This window comes from Mustelus asterias, chromosome 10 (assembly GCF_964213995.1).
Source record: "Mustelus asterias chromosome 10, sMusAst1.hap1.1, whole genome shotgun sequence".
In the NCBI taxonomy this organism is placed as follows: Eukaryota; Metazoa; Chordata; class Chondrichthyes; order Carcharhiniformes; family Triakidae; genus Mustelus; species Mustelus asterias.
Window position 1 is genome coordinate 82514950 of NC_135810.1, and position 24025 is coordinate 82538974.

General features: G+C 40.5%; 1 protein-coding gene across 1 annotated transcript in view; it reads right to left on the reverse strand.

The window, feature by feature from the left end:
• Positions 1–24025, reverse strand: part of cwf19l2 (CWF19 like cell cycle control factor 2) — a 131043-nt gene that overhangs the window by 14592 nt on the left and 92426 nt on the right. The window contains exons 13-16 of the mRNA XM_078222041.1: positions 15851–16063; positions 10543–10659; positions 5245–5400; positions 2178–2258 (exon numbers count right to left, since the gene is read on the reverse strand). Coding sequence (XP_078078167.1) covers positions 2178–2258; positions 5245–5400; positions 10543–10659; positions 15851–16063 — 567 coding nt within the window. The remainder of the gene's footprint in view (positions 1–2177; positions 2259–5244; positions 5401–10542; positions 10660–15850; positions 16064–24025) is intronic.

Sequence of the window (24025 nt, forward strand, 5' to 3'; positions counted from 1 at the left end):
GGGCCTGTTCTGTGCTGTACTGTCCTATGTTCTATGAATTAGGAAAGGGAATAGGCCATTTGGCCCTTCGAGCCTTCTCTGCCATTCAGAGTTGTGAGGTGTTGCATTTTGGGAGGACAAACAAGGCAAGGGAATAAACAATGAATGGTAGGACGCTAGGAAGTATAGAGAACCAGAGGGACCTCTGGTAGTTAAGAAGGCATACTTGCCTTTATTAGCCAAGGCATGGAATATAAGGGGGGAAGGTTATGATGAAGCTGTATAAAACACTCCTGAGGCCACAGCTAGAGTACTGTGCGCAGTTCTGGTCGCCACACTATAGGAAAGATGTGATTGCACGGGAAAGGATGTTGCCTGGGCTGAAGTGCTTCAGCTATAAAGAGAGGCTGGTTAGACTGGGGTTGTTTTCCTTCGAGCAGAGCAGGCTGGGCGGGGGCCTAAGGTGTAGAAAATTAGGAAGGACATAGATAGGGTAGATAAGAAGAACCTTTCCCTTTAGTAGAGGAGTCAATAACAAGGGGGACATTGATTTTTGGTAAGGGGCAGGAGATTTCGAGGGCATTTGAGGAAAAACTTTTTCACCCAGAGGATGGCAGGAATCTGAAACTTACTGCCTGAAAGGATGGTCAAGGTGGAAATCCTAACAACATTTAAGAAGCATTTGGAAGAGCATTTGATTGCATACAAGGCTACAGACCAAGTGCTAAGAAATTGGATTAGAATAGATGGGTGTTTGATGGCCAGTGCAGACAGAATGGGCCAAAGGGCCTTTCTGTGCCATAAAACTCAATGGCTCTAGATAAACTTACCAAACGTCCCTTTGGGATTTGGTTTGCACGGCAATTACCACCTGCAAAACCCATCTCCAACTTTAAATCTATTCAGTATTTTTTCTTCTTCTGATCTCCTTTTCTGATTTATTACTTCTTTCAACTCCACACTTTAGTACATTGATACCTTTGATGAGTTTAATTCATAGTTTTCTCATGGTTTTTTCAAAAAAAAGCTCAAGTGAAAATGCCTAAATCTTATCAAAATACAACAGTTATAAATAATAGGCAAGTGTAAGAAAAGAACCTCAAATATTGCAAGTAGACATAGAATCAGGCATAGGCTGATAAAAAATACAGACTTGATAGGAATGAAGAGGAACAGCTCCTAACATCAAAGCCATTTTCTAAAGAAATTTCTGGCACGGGATTAAATAGCTAGCAGCTCCATTTTAAGTCCTGCCTTACACAAGTGCCTCATTCCCAAAATCAACCGATTTATTTTCCTCTATTCAAAGTACATCTAAAGAAAGTAACAAACATATGCTCACGATGCAGCACTGCTTGTTATTGCCAAGGTGCCTAAATTTTGCACCTGATGGTATGAATAAGAAAATCAGGAACAACAAAAATATCCCCAGCTCAGTGGCCTAGGTTATTGTGAGAAAGCAAAATCATCATATTTAGAAAATACATTATATCAAAAACCCAACATGGAAATAAATGCTAAGTTATAGAATTAGACTCTATGGGCCTAAGAATGATACGCTCTTCATTGTCATGTTTTACCTGAATTTGTACTCTTTGGCAATGTGCTAATTTTATGATGACTCAGTATTGAACTGAACTAGAGAAGAGAAGTAAATCTTAAAGCAGCTCTCCAAATGTATATGATCTAACTATTGGTCATTCATGATATAGTTTTGGTCAAGTAACTGTTTGCAAAACCTCATTTTATTAACAAATTCTAGATGATTGAGTCACAATGAAGCTGAAGAGAGCTTTTCATAGTGCAATAGACCTCGGGAAGCACATGGAGCGTGAAACATTATTTTTTGCAGAGAAATTCAGGGCAAACAAAACTTCACATATCAAAATGTGACATGAGACTTATCTTTGCATGGGTATGGAGCCACATTAAGAGCCAAGTACAAGATAGAGTGGGATTATTCTTATGAAACAATCGCATGCCTGATATTTTAAGACTGGAGTTTAATCATGAGAAGCTGTGCATTTTGAAATGAACAGCCAGTCTCTAAATGTAGTTGTTTAAACACTTGCATTATCCAACTGGTACATCTGATAGGCTTCACATCATACCGGAAGGAAAATGAAAATTACCCTCAAAAGTGTATCCTTAGATACAATATTTGAAGAATTTCTTAGATAACAGAAATAATTACTTACAGCTCTGCGGATATCCTTTGTGGAAAGGTCAACTAGCTTCTTGTTTATGGCCCACTCTTCATCAGCCTCCATTATTGCTTTCTTTTATAAATCAGACAAATGGTATTTTGAATATATTAAAACAGAAGTACGTTATTGTGATAAATGAGAATAACTAAATTTTTTGAGGAAAGATGTCACATTGAAAAGATGAAGGGAAATAAATTCAAAATTATGGTATTAAAGCACATTGTATTTACAAGTATGGAGTTAATATTACCATATTATGAAAATTAAAATGATTATATATGACTTTCATGTTTGTATGAGAAATTATTGTTTTAAACCACTAAGAAAATTGATGGTGTTCTCCTGAGAATCCTGGGAAGTTAATTGAGTGCAAGGCTCCCCACACAATCTGGTGTTTATATCTTTCAAATCCGACACGTTTCCTACATTAAGATTTGAATAATAAAAATAATGTTAAATGTCAATTAATGCTATTTCAATGACAAAATATTTTGGTAATCAATCAACCACCAATATTATTTACCATCCAGTTCATATCTGGCAACAATTCAGAAGTGCTTTCTCTTTGAAAGTATTTGTTTGAAACATTTTAGCAAGCTAATTAGTTTATATCAAATTTGGGAAAGATAATGTACAATTTAGTCAGAAATAACATCTCAGAGTAGGAGATCATAAAAATAATAACATTAAATATCTAACTGGAGATCATTTGGAAAATAAGTTAACTCTTAGGCTTCGTTTAAATAACACTATATATAATACAGAATAGCCTTTTTGACATAGTTAGTTCAGTGAAGTCATTTGAAGTTATTAAAGGGGAATTTTACTGTAGAGCAAAATGTTTTTAGCAAATTATCTCTCACTTTTAGGTGTCCCTCATTGATTCTAATTTGCTGCCTGCATCTCCATGATCACACATATTGAAGGTGGGGTATACTCTAGGTTAGTGCTTGATTGTCAGCTAGAATGCCTTTAAAATGCAGAGCATCATGATCATGGCCAAAGTCGGGAACAGCGATGAAGAGATGGTTAAGTCATTACGATTTTTTACAATGGGGGCAGGATAAGATTTCAGGTGTAAATCTTTAAATGAAACAGGGCTGAATCTTTCGAGAGGTGCTAATCGCTCTTGGATTGCCACTTTGTTCCCACTTGAATCAGAACATCCCATTTCTGGGGCTCAGACTTCAGAGCTGTGCTTCTTGAGAACCATGGAGCATACCTACTCCTGGAGTCCTTCCTTCATAGTGTAGGAACATTAGGAGAAGCCAAGCCATGCTCCCTCTTTTTATGGCACTAGCTACCATAAACCGGTAGAGTTAAATGTTCCAAAGGCACTTTGAGAAGCTATGGAGAGGAGTTATGTGTAGGGTGGCATGTGGATGTGTAGGGCATTGGGATGGTAGGTGAGTGGGTAGGAGGCAGGTACGTGCTGGCAGGGTAGGGTGGCATATCGGTGAGGAGGTAGGGTGAAGGAGTTTGAGTGAGGGGTAGGGTGACAGGTGGATGAGTGAAGGGGTGGGGTAGCAGGTAGATGGATGTGAGGGTAGGATGGGTTGAGAGGGTGCTGGGATGGTAGACGGGTAGATAGTTGGGGGGGGGGGGTGTGGTGCTGGGGGTGGCAGTTAGATAAGAGTGATTGTCAGGGCATAAGTAGTGTAGTTACCCAGGATTTAGAACTAGTTTTAAACTTTCTAACTTTTCCTGGGTAATTATTCTCTAAGTAAGTTGGAACCATCCAAAGGTCTCTGCTTTCAATTCAGAGTTTCAGAGGGTTCCAGCTGTAGGGGAATTGCCCAATAGAAGTTGAAATTTCCCAGGTAATTCCTGTGCAGTGCTTGCATTGGGACCTCTTAGGGGTCTCCCCTCACCCCCATGCATCTTCCAGGGTACCTCTGGGCTTGAACCATCCAGAGACCAGAAGAATTGGGCCATAGTTTTTATGCTGTTGGAGAGGGTTGGGGGAGGGGTAGAAGGGGAGCAGTTTTAAATCAGTCTTTTCTCTTTATTGATGTTCTTGCTATTTCCATGTAGTTTAAGATTTCTATCACTGCCAGTTTTTTCTTTCTTTATTCTTCCATTTTCCTGTGTCTTTTCACTGCCTTATATTGGTTTTTGAATGCTTGCTTATTCTTTTGATGATAATTTGTGACCTTGCTTAGGTCTCCAAAATAATTCATACTTTCAACTCTTTCTTAAAAGTCTGTTTAGTGACAATTCCCTGCTGTGTGCCAAAAGTCAGCATTCCTGACTTTGGAATTTTGCTTTGTTCTATTCTATCCCCTCTTTATTCAGTGTTATTACTGGGCTCACTTAACTTTCACTTCTGACAAAGGAGCTCCAATCAAAATTCAACTGGTCTTTTCACTTCATGGATACTATAGCTATATGCTTTCGAGCATTTTTCGATTTTATTTCAGAGTTTTAACATTAGCTGTGTTATTCTTTTAATTGCCTTGAAAACTTTATCTCTGGAGATACTTGGCACGTTCTGCCATTCTATCTTTTATTTTCATCCTTCTTTTTCTACTTAATTGGTCTGCTTCATGCTGATGGAAGTGTGAATGTGCAGCCTGTCACCCATGCCCTTTGCCGCTTTCCTGAGCAGCAATGAAGACTATCTACAAACACTCCCCTTTCAATTTCTTATTAACCAACTCACACCCTCTCTCACCACTTGAAACTTAAAGATTTCTTTTGCAGAACTTGGATAAGGAAAAAAATGGAACAAGTGTCATATTTGTGCCTGCCCTCATTCTTATTTTAACAAACTGGGCTAAATTTTCCAAAACAATAATTCTTAAACGTGAAAGATTAGAATAATAAACAAATGAGATTAAACTGGAATAAAATATTTTTGCAAATTTCTATGGTAATATATTCCATTAAGATACCAAAACATTCTACTTAAATATCTGCATAAATCAGCTCTTGCTTTTAGGGTCAATCAGTAAGTAATTCCTGCAACAGAACCCTATTTCTAAAACTCTTAACATTCTACCTCTAAGAACAATAAATGGACCCGTCTCTGCCATTTCTGTCCTCATTCAGGTCTTACCTTAAAGTAGATAGGAGCCATGTCTCCCAGTTCCTTTGGTAGAGGAATGCATTCGTACACCATATGAAAGCGTTTCTTTAAATGCATATTGGTCTCAAAAAAGACACAGTCGAGACCTTTGTCTTCCAACATTTTAACCAAGGTTTTTCGAAACAGCTATTGAAAAAGGCAGACGGTTCAGTCCCGTTCCCGGCAGAGGAAACAAATTACTTTTAAAAATCATCAAACAACAAAGTCTTGTGTTTGAACCTGGATTAACGCTATTAGGAAATATTAACCAGGATTCCCTTTGGTTAGGAAAGAAACTCAAAGTTGGTGTCAAAAGGTCTTAACTATTTTTGAACTTGAGCATTATTTGAATGATGTCAATTGATCTTTGGCCAGAGTGGGCGTTTGCTGCTTTTTACAGCTCTCCAAGTCTGTATTTACTGATGGACCACGATTGTCATATATTCGCAGACTCCCACTAGGAATAGGCAGGCATATTGTTCATCTATATACAGGCCTGGTGTCAATGGGGTAAACACAGTAAGGAGTCTAACAACACCAGGTTAAAGTCCAACAGGTTTATTTGGTAGCAAACGCCACTAGCTTTTGGAGCGCTGCTCCTTCATCAGGTGAGTGGAAGATCTGCTCATAAACATGTTTATGAGCTGTTTATGAGCAGATCTTCCATTCACCTGATGAAGGAGCAGCGCTCCGAAAGCTAGTGGCGTTTGCTACCAAATAAACCTGTTGGACTGGTGTTGTTAGACTCCTTACTGTGTTTACCCCCGTCCAACGCCGGCATCTCCACAATATTGGGTGACCATAGTGTCTCCTTTCCCCAATCTCCTTCAGAAACATCCTATCTCAATTTTACAGCATAGATTTTCAAATGGATTCCACAGACTACAGGAGGTTCATCAATGGATTCCAAGGTTAAATGGAATAGTATAGCACAGAAGGAAGCCACTTACATTGCAAGTTCTTTTGAGGCGCAATCTAGTTACTTTGCTTTTTCCTGATACCCCTGAATTTAGTTTTACAAGTATTAATCTAATTTCTCTTAGAAAGTTGCTTTTGAATGTGTATCCACCAACCTATGAGGCAGTGCATTCCAAATCCTAACCATGCATTCTGAAAAAATATTTTTCTTCATGTCACCGCTGGTCACTTTGTCAATAATCTTCGATCTGTGCCCTCTCTTTAGCGAGCCTCTGTCATTGAAATTAGCTTCTGTTTATTTATCCTATCTAAATACTTTATGATTTTAAATACTTCTACTAGATATTCCCTTAACCTTCTCTGCTCTAAGGAGAACAACCCCACTTTTCAGTCTATGCAACAATTTCTTCTGTACCCTCTCCAAAGCCTGTACTCTCTCTTTGTAGAGAGAACAGAGCTAACTAAAACTTTGAATCTGGATGATCTTCCAGACTCGAAACATTAACTCTGTTCTCTCCACAGATGCTGTCAGACCTGCTGCTTTTTCCAGCATTTTCTGTTTTGTTTTAGATTCCAGCATCCACAGTAATTTGCTTTTTTCATTAATGTATATCACTGAATCTTGAGAAACTCCACCGTTTAACCTTCTCTAGTGCAAAAAAATGTTATCAACTTCAACTGTCTGTTTCCTTCCCTTAGCTAACTATGTATCCAGACTGCATCAAGTTAAAGGACAGAGACCTGAAACGTTGGCCGAATTCTCCGGCCATTCATGCCCTGACACTGTGACCAGAGAGGATGGAGAATTTGGCACTCAGCCAAAACTACATTCACTACAGCAGGACGGGAGAATCCCGCTGGCGTGAATGGTCAGAGAATCCCACCCGTTAACTTTGTTTTTCTCTCAACAGATATTCGCAGGGGGTATTCGCAGACATCTTCAACCTCTCTTTACAACAATCTGAGGTCCCGATCTGCTTCAAGAAGACGACCATCATCCCGGCAGCAAAGAAAAGTTAGGAAGCGTGCCTTAATGACTATTAATGCAACTGATGATCCAGCTCATTGGACTCAGTTTTGACCCTTGAACGAATGTGGGACCTTACGTACAACCAATGAAGGTGGGGCAGGAGTAGGCCACCAGGCCCCTTGAGCCTGCTCCACCATTCAATAAGATCATGGTTGATCTGACTGTAACCTCCAGCCTATCTCCAAGGACCTATCAATAATCTATCTACCTCTCCCTTAAAGATATTCAAAGATCTGCTTCCACTGCCCTTTGAGGAAGAGAGTTACAAAGACTCACTACCTTTTGAGAGAAAATAGTTTTCCTAATCTCTATTTTAAATGGACAACCCCTTATTTGTAAACAATAACCTCTAGTTTTAGATTTGCCCACAAGAGGAAACAAGCTTTCCACATCCACCCTGTCAAGATCCCTTGGGATCTTAAAGGCTTCAATCAAGGCTTACTCTTCCGAACCCCGGTGGATACAAGCCTAACCCGTCCAAACTTTCCTCAGACAACCTGCCCATTCCTGGTATTAGTCTTGAAAACTTTCTCTGAACTACTTCTACTGCATTTACATCCTTAAATAAGGATGCCAATACTGAACAGTACTCCAGATGTCCTGTATAACTGAAGCATAGCTTCCCTACTTTTCTATTCAAATTTCCCTTGTAATAAATGTCACCATTCTTTCTCATCTTCCAGTCAAAATGGACAATTTCCCATTTGTCTACATTATACTCCATCTGCAGACCTTTGCCCCCTCACAACCTATGTCCCCTTTTTAGCCTTCTTACGTCCTCTTCACAACTGATCAGCAAATTTAGCAACAAAAATTTTTTTTGGTCTCTTCACACAAGTCATTTATATAAATTCTAAAAAGATGAAGCCCCAGCACCGATCTATTTGTGCCTACCCTCTGTTTCCTGTTAGCTAGCCAATCTTCTATCCATGCTAACGTGTTATCCCCCCCTACAGCATGAGCTTTTGTTTTCTGCAATAACCTTTGATGTGGCACCTTGTCAAATGGCTTCTAGAAATCTAAGTACAGTACATTTACTGGTTTCCCTTTAACCATAGCACATGGGACTCCTTCACAGAACGCCAATAATTGGTTAAACACAATTTCCTTTTCACAAAACTATGCTGACTCTGCCTTATTGCCTTGAATTTTTCTAAGTGCCCTACCTTAACACCTTTAATAATAACTACCATTTTCCCTATGACAGATGTTAATTGGCCTGTAGTTTCCTGCTTTTTTGTTTCCCTCCCTTTTTGAATAAAGGAGTTACATTTGTGATTTTCCAATCTAATGGAACCTTCTGTGAATGTGGGGTATTTTGGAAAATTCAATCCAATGCATCAACTATCTCACTAGTCACTTGTTTTAAGACCCTAGGATTAATTCCATCAGGTTGGGGATTTGTCAACCTGGGCTGGAGGAGAATCCCCAGGGAGGCTTTGCTGAAATGTGGTACTAACGGTTTGGTTCTTCTCAGGACCATAGATTCTCTGTGTGACAGAACACCTGGACTGCAGTGAATGTCTGTCAGGGTGCCTTTTAAATTTGGCCCCATAAGGTAATAGCGGGGCAGATGAATCTCTGCCTTCTCTGCCATGAGATTCACTGAACTCCTCGCTGATGTATGATTAATGAGTTGAAAAGTGGAAGATTGTGCGTGATCGCCCAGCAGGAATCATGCTGACTTTCCTGCCCGCCAATGCATTTCATGTCCAAAATGGAAAATTTTGTCCTGAGATTCTTGCAAAGTGCTGCATAGCCTGGTATCAGGAGCATGTTCATCAGAGGTCAGATTCGCTGCATTTGTCTAGTGGTTCGCATGGTGGATTCCTGTATACCAAAGGCAGTACTCTATAGTCAGCTGAGCACGGGTATTCACACCACAACTCATCCCAAATTTAGATATAAAGACATTTGAAAACAATCTCACGGCTTGCAGCTTACATGAAAAAAATAATTTTGGACGGACCCAAATGATGAAGTCTCAGTCAAAAAGCGATTCCGACATTTGAGCAGATCAGAGCAAAGTGCCTTCAGGACAAGTGAGTGAAGGTAATGCCTCATCCATTTCTCTAACACTGACTTCATATAGAGTCTTTGCAATAAGTCTGCAAATTGAGATTTGGTTTAATGTCATGCATGAGGCAACATCAAGCTAGACTGTAAACATGTCTTTTTGTTAAACATGCTGAACAGTCACCTTTCGGGACAATGGGAGAATCCATCACTACTTAAAATAAATTACAAATTGCATTTTAAATTCTAAGTAGACTGTTACTGAATTTGGAAACCAATTCTTAAACTATATGTGTTAATATTTCTATCCAATGGCAAGTCAGACTGCCTTTTTTGGTAGCAATAACAAGATAAGATGTGCAGTGACATCTGTATTTATGTAAGGAAGTCCAAGAACATTACGGTACCATCATGCAATTTTTTCTTCCCTCTTTTTTTCTGTCTTTTCCTGCCTTTATATGCTGGAGACATCAGTCTCGATTTTCTGATTTTTATGCTGACATTAAAATAACACCAATTGGAAAATTTAGGCTACAACTATTTGCTTTGGCATAGTTCCACAAGTGCTGTTCATCCTTGGACTTTCTTGACCCATGAACCTCAGCAAAGGCTTGTTAATAAGTTGAGGCCGATTGTTGGCAGGGTATTGAAGTTCAGAGAATATCTATTGAGAAGTAACATCTGCGATAATTCCTGCTTTGTGGTCCTGCATGGAAAGTCTGGCTAATGTTCTCATTTACAATTTCCTTGAAATCAGTTAGCTAAATACAACCAAGTCTTGAAACCTTCTTGACCCATATGGCTCAGCTGCTCACTACTTTAATCCACTGTGGCAGTGGAGAAAATGCATTGCACTAAGAGGAAGCGAGTTTTGATTTACAATTTTGAATTAACTAACCTGGAGCAATCCTTTTAAAACTTTGGAAGGAAGCCTAAAAATTAAATCTTGTGCCATCGTCATTTTTATTGCCTGCTTTGGTAGCTATCATTTTATAACCTTCTCATGGAGCTTTCAAATTCATACACATGTTTGAAAGGTTAAATTAAGTGTTTACCAGAATATTCACATTTGCCTTTCATCTGGAGTTCATTCAAATATACTATTGTTGTTTTACATCAATCCAAAGCACTTTTTATGTTTAATTAACTTTGCGAAAATGTGTTTTGTAGAAGTAGATTTTGCTAGCAATGTGTGTTTAGAAAGTCCCCTGCAATGTCACGGAATACTGATCTTATTTTAAATTAAAATAAAGATCAATGTTTCAATAAAATAACTAGAAAAGTACTTTGAGTCAGAAAGAAGTAATTTACAGTTTTAATCTGACCTGTATTTCCTCCCAGATGTCTTCATCCAGTATGGTACCTGCAGTGTGATGCTGGAAAGGTACTATTAGGCAGTGACCTTCAGTCATGGACTGGTAATTTGGCAGGCACAAATATACCTGGGGATGAGAGAAAATGTCAGAATTCATGTCATTAAACCAAAATGAACACAATGCTTCCTTTTGCTTGCTGCATATTTCAAAAGAAGTTCAGTTTGTGGTATGAATATAAATGGACCCATCATCTAATTTCTTAGTCTAAATCAAGGCATATTTCAATAGAAATTTTAAAAAGCATCACCAACATATTTTGGAATACTGTTTACTGGCCATGTACTGTTTCACAGTAGTGAAATGTAGATGATTTTCCTCGCAAATTTGCAGCAGTTACACTGCAATACAATGCATCGCAAATAAAGGTAAAAGCCTTATTTTGCAATCAATGGTGGTTGAATGAAGCCCACTGTTCATTACGTTTTAGACTTTCCCACAAAACTTTTGTGGGCTTTTACATAGCAATTTGCATTATCAGTCAAAACAGCACAATGCCTTCTACAGATGATATGCGACATGTATGAACAGGGCAAGCAATGAAATGTTCTTGAACCAAACTTAGAAACAGGAAAGGCGCAGTCACTATGTTGGGGGTGTACTACAGGCCCCCCAACAGCCCAAGGGAAGTGGAAGAATGGATATGTCAGGAGATACTGGATAGGTGCAGGAAATATAGGGTTGTTGTAGTGGGAGACTTCAATTTCCCTGGTATAGACTGGAAATCGCTGAGGGCAGGGACTCTGGATGGTGAGGCATTTGTAAAATGTGTACAGGAGGGTTCGTTGGAACAATATGTGGACAGCCCAACTAGAGAGGGGGCTATACTGGACCTGGTGCTGGGGAATGAACCCGGTCAGGTCTTCAAAGTTTTGGTCGGGGAACATGTGGCAAATAGTGACCACAATTCTGTTAGCTTTAGGATAGTGATGGAAAAGGATGAGTGGTGTCCCAAGGGTAAGGTGTTGGATTGGGGGAAGGCTAACTTTATTGGGATCAGGCAGAAATTGGCAGCTCTTGATTGGGAGAGGCTGTTTGAGGGTAAATCCACATCTGGTATGTGGCAGTCTTTTAAGGAATGGTTGTTAGGGCTACAGGACAAGCATGTGCCTGTAAAAAAGAAGGATAGGAAGGGTAGGATTAGAGAACCGTGGATAACCAGGGAAATTGAGGGACTGGTCAAAAGGAAAAGAGAGGCGTATGTTAGGTCCAAGCAGCTAAAAACGGAGGGAGCTCTGGAAGAGTATAATGAAAGTAGGAAAATACTCAAACGGGGAATTAGAAGAGCAAAAAGGGGTCACGAAATGTTCTTGGCAGACAGGATTAAGGAGAATCCCAAGGCATTTTATTCATACGTTAGGAACAAAAGGGTTGTAAGGGAAAAAATCGGACCTCTCAGGGACAAAAGTGGGGACTTATGCTTGGAGCCCAAAGAGGTAGGGGAGATCCTAAATGAATACTTTGCGTCGGTATTCACTAAGGAGAGGGATGTGTTGACTGGGAGTGTCTCGGAGGGGAGTGTTGAACCGTTGGAGAAAATCTCCATTACAAAGGAGGAAGTGTTAGGTTTGTTAGAGAATATAAAGACTGACAAATCCCCAGGGCCTGATGGAATCTATCCAAGGCTGCTCAGGGAGACGAGAGGTGAAATAGTTGGGCCTCTGACGCAAATCTTTGTCTCGTCACTGGACACAGGTGAGGTCCCAGAGGATTGGAGGATAGCTAATGTGGTCCCGTTATTTAAGAAGGGTAGGAAGGATAACCCGGGTAATTATAGGCCGGTGAGCTTGACGTCCGTGGTGGGGAAGTTGTTGGAGAAGATTCTTAAAGATAGGATGTATGCGCATTTAGAAAGGAATAAACTCATTAACGATAGTCAACATGGTTTTGTGAGAGGGAGGTCATGCCTCACGAACCTGGTGGTGTTTTTTGAAGAAGTGACCAAAATGGTTGACGAAGGAAGGGCCGTGGATGTTGTCTATATGGACTTTAGTAAAGCGTTTGACAAAGTCCCTCATGGTAGGCTAGTGAAAAAGGTTGGATCCCATGGGATAAAGGGGGAGGTGGCTAGATGGGTGGAGAACTGGCTTGGTCATAGAAGACAGAGGGTGGTAGTGGAAGGGTCTTTTTCCGGCTGGAGGCCTGTGACTAGTGGTGTACCGCAGGGCTCTGTATTGGGACCTCTGCTGTTTGTGATTTATATAAATGATCTGGAAGAAGGAGTAACTGGGGTGATCAGTAAGTTTGCGGACGACACAAAACTGGCAGGACTTGCAGATAGTGAGGAACATTGTCAGAGGCTACAGAAGGATATAGATAGGCTGGAAATTTGGGCAAGGAAATGGCAGATGGAGTTCAATCCTGATAAATGCGAAGTGATGCATTTTGGTGGGAATAATGTAGGGAGGAGCTACACGATAAATGGAAGAACCATAAAGGGTGTAGAGACGCAGAGGGACCTGGGTGTGCAAGTCCACAGATCTTTGAAGGTGACGTCACAGGTGGAGAAGGTGGTGAAGAAGGCATATGGCATGCTTGCCTTTATAGGACGGGGCATAGAGTATAAAAGTTGGGGTCTGATGTTGCAGATGTATAGAACGTTGGTTCGGCCGCATTTGGAATACTGCGTCCAGTTCTGGTCGCCACACTACCAGAAGGACGTGGAGGCTTTGGAGAGAGTACAGAGGAGGTTTACCAGGATGTTGCCTGGTATGGAGGGGCTTGGTTATGAGGAGAGATTGGGGAAACTGGGGTTGTTCTCCTTGGAAAGACGGAGGATGAGGGGAGACTTAATAGAGGTGTATAAAATTATGAAAGGCATAGATAGGGTGAACGGTGGGAAGCTTTTCCCCGGGTCGGTGGTGACGTTCACGAGGGGTCATAGGTTCAAGGTGAAGGGGGGGAGGTTTAACACAGATATCAGAAGGACATATTTCACACAGAGGGTCGTGGGGGCCTGGAATGTGTTGCCGGGCAAGGTGGTGGAGGCGGACACACTGGGAACGTTTAAGACTTATCTAGACAGCTATATGAACGGAGTGGGAATGGAGGGATACAAAAGAGTGATCTAGTTCGGACCAGGGAGCGGCGCGGGCTAATTGTTCTTTGTTTCTCGTTTCAAGGCTTCCTTCTACGATCATCTTGCTGGTGCCAGTACAGAGTGAGACTGCGGATAGTTGGGAACCTGTCTCGGGGGCAGGGGATTCATATGGTGTTCGTGGAAGTGGAAATGACTAGGGTTGGGAAGCATTTTCCGATCGGGGCCATTGTGATCTCCTGGACTCGTTTCGATCGCCTCAGGGGGTCGGAGAGGAATTTCCCAGATTTTTGTTTCCCCATATTGGCCCTGGGGTTTTTCACTCTGGGTTTTCGCCTCTCCCTGGAGATCACATGGTCTGGAATGGGGGGGTGGGGGTAAGTTAATAGGTTGTAATGAACAAAGCATCGTAGCTGTGAGGGACAGCTCGGTGGATAGGATATTGGTATGTAGATAGGCTGGAAAATTGGGTGGGGATCCTGGATTCAGGATTCAATCCTGGACCGGGGAGCGGCGCGGGCTTGGAGGGCCGAAGGGCCTGTTCCTGTGCTGTATTGTTCTTTGTTCTTTGTTCAATCAGATTAAAGAATCTTTACAGAGGCATGCGGATCTAAACCAAGAATTGTCTATTGGAACGCTTAATTTAATTTAAAATCATGTAACGGAAAGTGAAATAGAAAAAGGAAAGACAAATGGAGCTGAGAGTGCTAAAGAAATAAAAAGAAAAGGCAATAAAATGTTTTAATTTTTAAAAATCTCCTGCAAAATATTTAGTACCTGAAGGAATGAGACTTTATACTTAAAAAGTAAATTTCCAATGGCAGGATGATTAAAATGCTATTAAAAATGCATTTACACTTGAATGGCAAGCTCTACATTATTCTTGATGTGTTTAGTGGGTATCTAATGGACAATTATCACAACTTTACACACTTCATTTATTTGAATGATAAATCTTTTGGCGAGATTCTATTAGAGCAAGGGTTCTGGAGGAGTACGGCAACTCCGGCAGCAACTTGCCGATTTCCACATTTAACTGTTCAGATACAGAAAGTGGAAGTTGCTATCCAACTTACTCCCTAATAATTTTGAGCACTGATAATGGTACTGTTATTCTTACAACAAATCTGCACTATTCTCTTCCTTAGATATAACTAAATCGCACAATTTCAATTCAACAAGTTCACAGAGAAAATTTCTCCAGCGTTGGCATAAAAAGGCTAAAATTACTCATCAATCTTTCAGTTTACAATATTCTGAAACACAAACTCTGGAAGTGCACTGTAAGAGTAGGAACCTACTGTCTGTTTTTCATCTAACTTCACCCGTTGAGCACAGATAAGTGTCCAGATTCTAAAAGGGTAATGTTTGATTACTGAAATGTTAATAAAACCATTGGAAACTGTGTCAAACAATCAACAGCAGCTGATGGTTCATTTGTAAGAGTCCATGATCTGCATGTGTATAATGCTTTTATGGAAGACTCAAAGAACCGTAAGATTTACTTGAGTGTGGGAAAGGGTCACAAGTAAAGCCCTAAACACCAGTTGTAGCATCACTCATGAGGCTGTCAAATCTGATTAGAAATGTTCCATTTCATCATTTGACTTCCCAACATCTCCAAATCAATGTTCTCGCCACTGGTTGTTAGACACAGTCATCTTCATGTCTGACTCTTCACTAGCCTGATAGAATCATCAAAAGGTACAGCTCAAAAGGAGGCCATTCAGCCCATCATCTCTGCTTGCTCTCTGAAGGAGCAAATGGTGAGGTGAAAGTTCCGACTCAGTCAAATAACTTTTTTTCTATCGCCAACATTTTAATAACTGATAAAACAAAAATGTTCAAAGAAAAATGAATTCAAATGCCCAATGGTTATTCTCCTGAGTTGCTTGCAGCAATGTCACCAAGATAAATCTTTCAACTGCTGGCAACTCCAGGACAACGCTGCAGTGTCGTGAACCAATCTTCCCTTTAAAGTTTAGCTGTTGCTCGAGGCACATTTTTTCAGTGCATGGTCCCTTTAAATTTTTTGCATGGCCATGGAAATGCACTATTTATCACAAAACATGGTCTGCACGGTACCTTTCATACTTCAGCGCACACCCATGGCTTTGAAGTATGATTGGCAACTTTAGACTAACCCAATAAAGGAATTGTTTCTCCATAAGCTTGCGCTGAAAAGTGGCTTATAGCAGTAACTTTCAGACTTATTTACCTTACCTTTACACCAATAGCAATGATAAGATGCTTTGGAAGTTCTGGGTTGTCGAAGCAATACTGGCATTTCTCCATGCGGCCAGCTAACCTCTTGTGTTCATGAATAGCTTTATTCCGTTGCCTTTCATCATCTTGGCCTGATTGGCTTTTTCTGGCTGCTTTTGACACAAACATGTCATCCAATGTGTAGTAGTCCCTATCCATCTTCTCGAGAAACTAGAGAAAAGATCAAATGGGCAGTTAAAAATGTCAGAAATAATTGTTTAAATAAAACTGAACAATAGTTAGATCAACTTTTGTCCTTGATCACACAACAAAACAATGGCAGGAGGCCCAAGATTAAGTTGATTTAAAAGCCACAGTTGAGATTTATTCACTTACATAAATAGCAGCTTCCCCTATCTCACGGTCATTGTAGCCAGCGTTGTAGCTAGCATTCTTACGCTGCTCCAGAGAGGGGGTTATGACATTTTGACACCTGGGCCTCATCTAAATGATGCAAAGTTATCTTTCCTCGTAGCCTGAGGACCCTGCGCTCAATATGTTTCTTTACATTCTCCTCTTCACAAAATAAATTTTATTCACATTTAAATGTTACCTTCAGATTTTGTTTCTAAAAAGTGAAACCAACCTTTAGTTGGAGTGCTGGCCTCATTGTCCTTCAGCTAGGGCTCGAGCTATTGCAGATTTTCAGGCCCATGGATTTAGACGGACAACATCTGTAGGTAGAGAGGATGTAATGCTTGCTCCATTCCCCTGTGGAGGCTCAGCTGTGGGATTCTGGAGTTCCTAAAACTCCATGTGGCTGGACCTGCTGCCATGTATGGGACCATGGCGATTAATTGCCCGATGCAATGAGAAATGCCTTAGAATATATTTAGCCACTTCTAAAATGGGGTGTGACACTTTCCAGTTAGCTTAAAAAGAGGTTCATTTCTGTCACTATCAGTCACATTCTTCGAATCAGCAGACTGGTTTTGGTAAAAGTGAAAATGCATCAGTGCTCCAAGATGGTTGGTGCTCAAGAGATGTATTCAGTCAGAGGACGCATATGTGCCCTTTCTTATCGTAGATAAATTAACATGCTAATATTGTTCTCTGAAACTGCACGATAAGAAGTGGAACCAACTGCATTTTACATAACCAGTAGATGTAAAAAACGAAAAGCAGCTCAATTATTTCAAAATGACATCCTAATTACTTGCCTTCACTTTCAAAATATAATTCAAAGACTATCCTAGACAACTGTTTATAATGAACAGATTTGCCATGTACAAACAAGTGCATCACAACTAGCTTGCACCAGATTCCTCATCTTAGTTTTCTCAACTCTGTTCTAAAAAAGTGCTTTTATTAAGATTTATGTTTTATAATGAATATTCTTTTCAAATGGATTCAAAAATTGAGTTATTTAAAGATATATGTCGTTCACCTCATCTACGTCACAGCTAGATACTACCACAGGTCTCAGGGAACAATCTGATAGGGGAAAGAAGGAAATAAAATCACACGGTTCCTGTTACAGATTGCAATCCAGTGGCCACTGTTGAAAAATCAATGTGACCACTGAGAAGAGAGCATAAGGAATTGAATTGGGCTCAGGTTGTGATGGTCTCCAAGATTGAATAATCCATCAATATTCACCATCCAGACTTGTGCATGAAATATAATGGCTTGGGTGAAGTTTTGGTGGCTTGCCAACACATATGCATTCCTAAGGCTAGAAAGATTGATATATTCAGGAAGACGTGGAAAAATAGAGGAATATGTGTTTTTCCCTAATTAAGGATCTCCCAACAGACTGAAAGGATAGGAGATTGTTGTTTGCTCCTTGTCAATTCATTTTGTAATAAACTTCTGAGTCCTGTGTGAAAATATCTGATGCCCTGAATGAAATGGGAGATGCTGAAATATCACCATGTGAGGAATTGTGTATGAAACCAACTATTTAATGTTACCTAATGGAGGTGTTTGAAATCAATTTCCAGCAACAGGTTAATGCCATGGAAAAGTGAAACTCCAAGATGCTGCAAGAACATCACAGTCTCATTTGTGAAATGAACCTAATAAACTCTTTTGCATGATTTAATTAATCTCACTTACAACTGACCTTTCAGTGAGTCTCCAACATCAAACATTCTGGCATTTTACCAAGGATGTTTTTTCACTCCAGGAAATGACTACAGATGAGCAAAATTACAATTAAGACAGAATAACTACTGAAATTAATCATTTCACATAATTAACTCATTAACACACCCTCCAGTGAAGATATGACTATTAGTTCAATGTATTTTTGCAAGGTTCAGGTTCTCTTTCATTTTAAAACATATCCTGTGTATAATTTTACTTCTAATGCAAAAACTGAAAATTTGATTTGATGGAAACAATTAGTATTTTGCCTCTTTTCTCCTGCATTTACCAACTCTGGGAAGATACTTGAACATAAAAGTTAATTTCACCTATGTACGTGCATCAATTGTGTTTATGGATTAATTCGCAAGACAGCAGTAGTGCTAAACTAGGAAATTAGGTACGATTATGCATTCTTGCGGACCAATTAAATTTCAATGGCCTTGCATCACCATAATCTATTCTTTGAAGAGTGCCTTTCCATCACTAGGTTCTAGAGTGAGTGGATTGTAACATTGCAGCACATCATTTCAGTAATCAGATAATGCTAGTGCATTTCAAATATAGCTGAATAAAAGAATCATCCATAAGGAAATACGAAACAAAAGATTTAGAGTTTAGTCTCAATGATTTATGTAAAGAAATTATGTCTCAGGAAGCTTTGGGATGAATTGGGACCCAAACCAAATAGGCAATAAAGTGCAGATGGGGACCATTAAAACTTGAATCAAAAGACAGAACAATCGCAAATTCACCCCATACTGCACTTAAAAGATAATTTTAGGTAAAAGTGGTCAATAATAAATTACATTTGTGCTTTGACACTCTAGAGACTATGGAGAATAATATTTTTTTAAATGTTTAAAATTCAGTGATAGGTTAAGAGTCTTTGTTTAGTGATTTGGGTGGTCTTAAGAACATAAGAACATAAGAAATAGGAGCAGGAGTAGGCCATCTAGCCCCTCGAGCCTGCCCCGCCATTCAATAAGATCATGGCTGATCTGACGTGGATCAGTACCACTTACCCGCCTGATCCCCATAACCCTTAATTCCCTTACCGATCAGGAATCCATCCATCCGCGCTTTAAACATATTCAGCGAGGTAGCCTCCACCACCTCAGTGGGCAGAGAATTCCAGAGATTCACCACCCTCTGGGAGAAGAAGTTCCTCCTCAACTCTGTCTTAAACCGACCCCCCTTTATTTTGAGGCTGTGTCCTCTAGTTTTAACTTCCTTACTAAGTGGAAAGAATCTCTCCGCCTCCACCCTATCCAGCCCCCGCATTATCTTATAAGTCTCCATAAGATCCCCCCTCATCCTTCTAAACTCCAACGAGTACAAACCCAATCTCCTCAGCCTCTCCTCATAATCCAAACCCCTCATCTCCGGTATCAACCTGGTGAACCTTCTCTGCACTCCCTCCAATGCCAATATATCCTTCCTCATATAAGGGGACCAATACTGCACACAGTATTCCAGCTGCGGCCTCACCAATGCCCTGTACAGGTGCATCAAGACATCCCTGCTTTTATATTCTATCCCCCTCGCGATATAGGCCAACATCCCATTTGCCTTCTTGATCACCTGTTGTACCTGCAGACTGGGCTTTTGCGTCTCATGCACAAGGACCCCCAGGTCCCTTTGCACGGTAGCATGTTTTAATTTGTTTCCATTGAGATAGTAATCCCATTTGTTATTATTTCCTCCAAAGTGTATAACCTCGCATTTCTCAACGTTATACTCCATTTGCCATATCCTCGCCCACTCACTCAGCCTGTCCAAATCTCTCTGCAGATCTTCTCCGTCCTCCACACGATTCACTTTTCCACTTATCTTTGTATAAGATCATGGCTGATCTGACGTGGATCAGTACCACTTACCCGCCTGATCCCCATAACCCTTAATTCCCTTACCGATCAGGAATCCATCCATCCGCGCTTTAAACATATTCAGCGAGGTAGCCTCCACCACCTTAGTGGGCAGAGAATTCCAGAGATTCACCACCCTCTGGGAGAAGAAGTTCCTCCTCATAATATGTCTTGTACATGAATCACAGAAAATGAACACGTACGGACATACAACAATTAGGAAGGTGAATGATCTGTTAGTCATTATTGCAAGAGAGTTGAGATATAAGAGCTTGGGAGTCTTGCTGCAATTTCATAATTATAGAGATGGAGTACCATGTACATTTTGATGTCCTGACTTAAGGATATGCTTGCCTTACAGAGGGTGCAAACAGAGATTCACGAGATTGATTCCTGGGATGACAGGGCTGTCCTGTGAGAGAAATTGAGTAGAAAAGGCTCACATTCTCTGGAGTTTAGAGGACCAAATGGAGATCTCATTGAAATCCATAAAATTATTTGTGATCTTGACAGGTTAGATGTTGAAATACTGTTTTCTCTGATTTGAAAGTGTGGCAGTAGAGATCATAGCCTCAGAATTGGATGTAGGCCATTTCAGACTTAAATGAAGAGGATACTTTTCACTCAAAGGGGTGTGAATCTTTGGAATTCTTTAACCCAGAGGACTGTGTATGCTCAGTTGATAAGTATATTCAAGATTGAGTGTTACAGATTTATGGACGTTTGTGGGATCCAGGGGAAGAGGATGTTTATTACAAAATGAAAGTCCAGCCATGATCTTATTCAACGATGAAGCATGCTTGAGGTGTGACATGGTTATTCCTACTCCATACTTCCTTACTATAAAAACAATTAGTACAAGAATCTACTTCTAGTCTGGCTTCCTATATAATAGCATGTGTTGTCCTTAATCTGTTATGTCTATGTTTGAAAGGGCCTTTAGAAGCAGAATAATATCACATTTCATGTCCAGTCTTAAATTTGAAACTTCATACATAAACACAAGACTATAAATAATACTGCTCATATTTGGGAAACAATATCAAGAGAATTGTATTGAAATGCAGTGCAACATACAGGTTTTAAAACTCCAGACTGCATACATGCTAAAATATTACAATCAGCTTATTGTTAGGACCTAAAAATTGTACTCATTTCAAATGTTAACTGTACTTCAGGTAACTCTGAATTATTGTCCCAGTGTAGCCAAATATTTAATGAAGCCTACATTATAAATTACATTGATATATTAAACTGCTGACATTGTTGCAGAAGCTCCACAAAGAGTTCCACGTCGCTAAATCCATCATCACCACATGACAAATATCTAGTTCATAGTTCCAGTTAATATTGTAAAGGTAACATTTATTTCTGGGAAAACTCCTGTTGCGAAGGTAACTAAAATGTTGGGTTTTAGAGATTTCCAAAAGAAAAAAATTATCCATGTTTGTTTAACAGATTCAAAAAGGAAGAGATGGAGCTGTTAAACAGTAGGTGGGCTAATTTAGCAGGAGAAATTGTAAAGGTGGATTAATTGGCTTGGAGGTGGGTTTGAGGATAAACACCAGCAAACTATGTCATCATAGAGATGGGTGGAGCTTAGTAAGGTTCTCTGGTTTTAATTTATCTGTGTGTTGGCTGAGAGGATTGGTTGTAGTTTGGGCCTCCTGTGCTTTGCAGTTCACACAGAAGCCCTGGAAGCTGTTAGAAGGCTCCAGGCAATTAGAGCTCAGCAAAGTCATGGGAGCAGAGACAGGCGTGGAAGGTCACTGGTTCCAAGCCAGGCAGTTAGAGCTCAGAGAGCCCTAAGAGCCATTTATAGCTGGGTGTAGCCAGGAGACTGGAGTTTGGAGAAACCCAGGGACAGTGCCAGTTTAGGGAAGCTAGCAATCTGTGAAAGAATTGAAAGTATTTGTGAATTCTGTGAAAGGCAGTGTCAGATTGAACCATCGGGAAGTGAGCAGTTTCTGAGGCAGTCTGAAACGTAGCAGCTTTTGAGGGAATTCAGAGGCTAGATCTTCGAAGAGTTAAGAGTCACAATTCTTCATGAGGAAGACAGAATTTTAAAGAGATTTTGTGATTCATAGTGGTCACTGATGTCTGGGTGGGTTGGTGAGAAATCCGTGGAATATATTTTGGTTGCATCGACCATTTGCGCCATCATTCCTGAGGGGCCTAAAAACGCCAGCAAGCCTGGATCCTTTTTAAAGGTCACCCCAATCACAAATTGAAGTTAAAGCACTTCCTACCCATCATTGCCAGCATTGCGGCATCAGAGCCCCTTTCCCCCCTCCCCTCCCCACCCCCCCAATCCTGGGATGCAGACCTCTACCCTCTCACCCCCATCGTCACAATGCAGACACAAACCCCTCCCCCTCTAATGCCCTTTCAACATCATGGGAAGTCCACAATGGGATTCCCTAGAAGACCCTGGAGAGGCAGGACACTGCCCAGCCATGTCCCTCACCAACAGGGGCTATACTCACTTTTGCTTTTTTGGAAACCAGTGGACGTGTGTGTGTGTGGGGGGGCGGGGAGAAAGAAGAATATACACTCCCCCAGAAGGTAAGCCATTATGCTGTTTAGACATATTTGAATCTATTCAATTCATTGTAATCAGGTTCACACCCAATCACGTCACTGGCAGGAGGCAAGGAAGATCTCATTCGGCGATCTCCCCAGCGAGAAAGGCTACAATGGGATTTGCATCCGAGGCAAGCAGAGTTGGAAAATTGTCAGACCGTAGATTGGTTTACTTTTCTAACATTGTTTAGTAAAGTTTATTTTGTTTGTTTAAAACAGTGGAATCATAGAATCCCTACTCTGCAGAAGGAGACCGTTCGGTCCCTCAAGTCTACAGTGACTCTCTCACCCAGACCCCCTTCCTCTACCCCATCCCCTTAACCCCACACATTTACCATGACTAATCCATCTAACCTACACATCTTTGGACACCGAGGGGCAATTTTATCACAACCAATCCACCTACCATGCACATCTTTGGAATCTAGTGGGTTTATTCTCCTTCATCTACTTTAAACAGAAAGTTACTGGTCCCTAACCAGATTGTAACAACTGCTCTTAGCTAACACAGCCAAAATCATCTGTCAATAAACATCAATCCCAGCCAAATTTTTATTTAGGAACTTACTCCCCCCACCCCTGCTCCCAAGCCCAACCAAATTTTCATGCACATTGATTTTGCTCAGGAACATGGAGACTGAAAATTTCTTATACATGCAAAGTAATTGCATAATGTACCAGCAGGATGCACATGATATGTAGCGTATTTATCAAGCTGACCATGGATTAGTGTGCTTCTGCATGGAATTTTACCTTACAGCAGGTCTTATCTAATGTGACTGATGTATTGTTTTGAAATCAGTTTTAAGACTGGACTGTATAGGATTCATAAATGGTTCACAGCTTGAGGAGTATATATTTTTTACTTCAGTCATCAATGTGCAGAGTTGTATGTGTGTGCCAGGAGCCAGATTCGTAATTAATATTAGTGGACAAAAATTTATGTCAGACAGGCGCACCTGAATACTCAATGTGCATTCACAACGTGGAAATTTTGGTGCAGAGAAAACAGAAACCCAACATTTACTCCCAATATGTATATGCATTCCAGTAAGCAAACTAACCGTAGGCAGTTTTTGTGTCAATAAAAATTTTACAGTCATCTCATCGGAGACTAACAATAGTAGCATTCAATTGTTCTGAGGTACTGCTCTACAACAGGGTAGCTGGAACTGGCAACCAGGGCAGACGCAGGAACCCAACTAGAGGCAGGCCTGTTTCAGGAGCCAGCTATCAGAGCGAGTCTTGGGAGTTGGTCACCAGAGGATCTCTGGAAGGTGAGAATCAACTGGGGACTGGCTAGATCTTGTGCTGCAATGGGATTTCTGGCTATGATTTCAAGGCGAATATCAAGGAGTTATAGGAGTTAATGCCACATTGGTGGCAGCATGTTGAGCGTTACATCTATTACAGCCAGTAGACTGAGTTGATGAATTACTGTTGGTTATGAAAGAAATCTTGCGTGTTACCAGTATTTCTATTAGTTACCAGTGCAATTTCAGTGAGTTACTATTAATTGCTGGTGGAATCAAAGCACTTCCCACCTCTGGTATCTCCCTGTTAATCAATCCACTACTCTCAAGTTTCCTCGGTT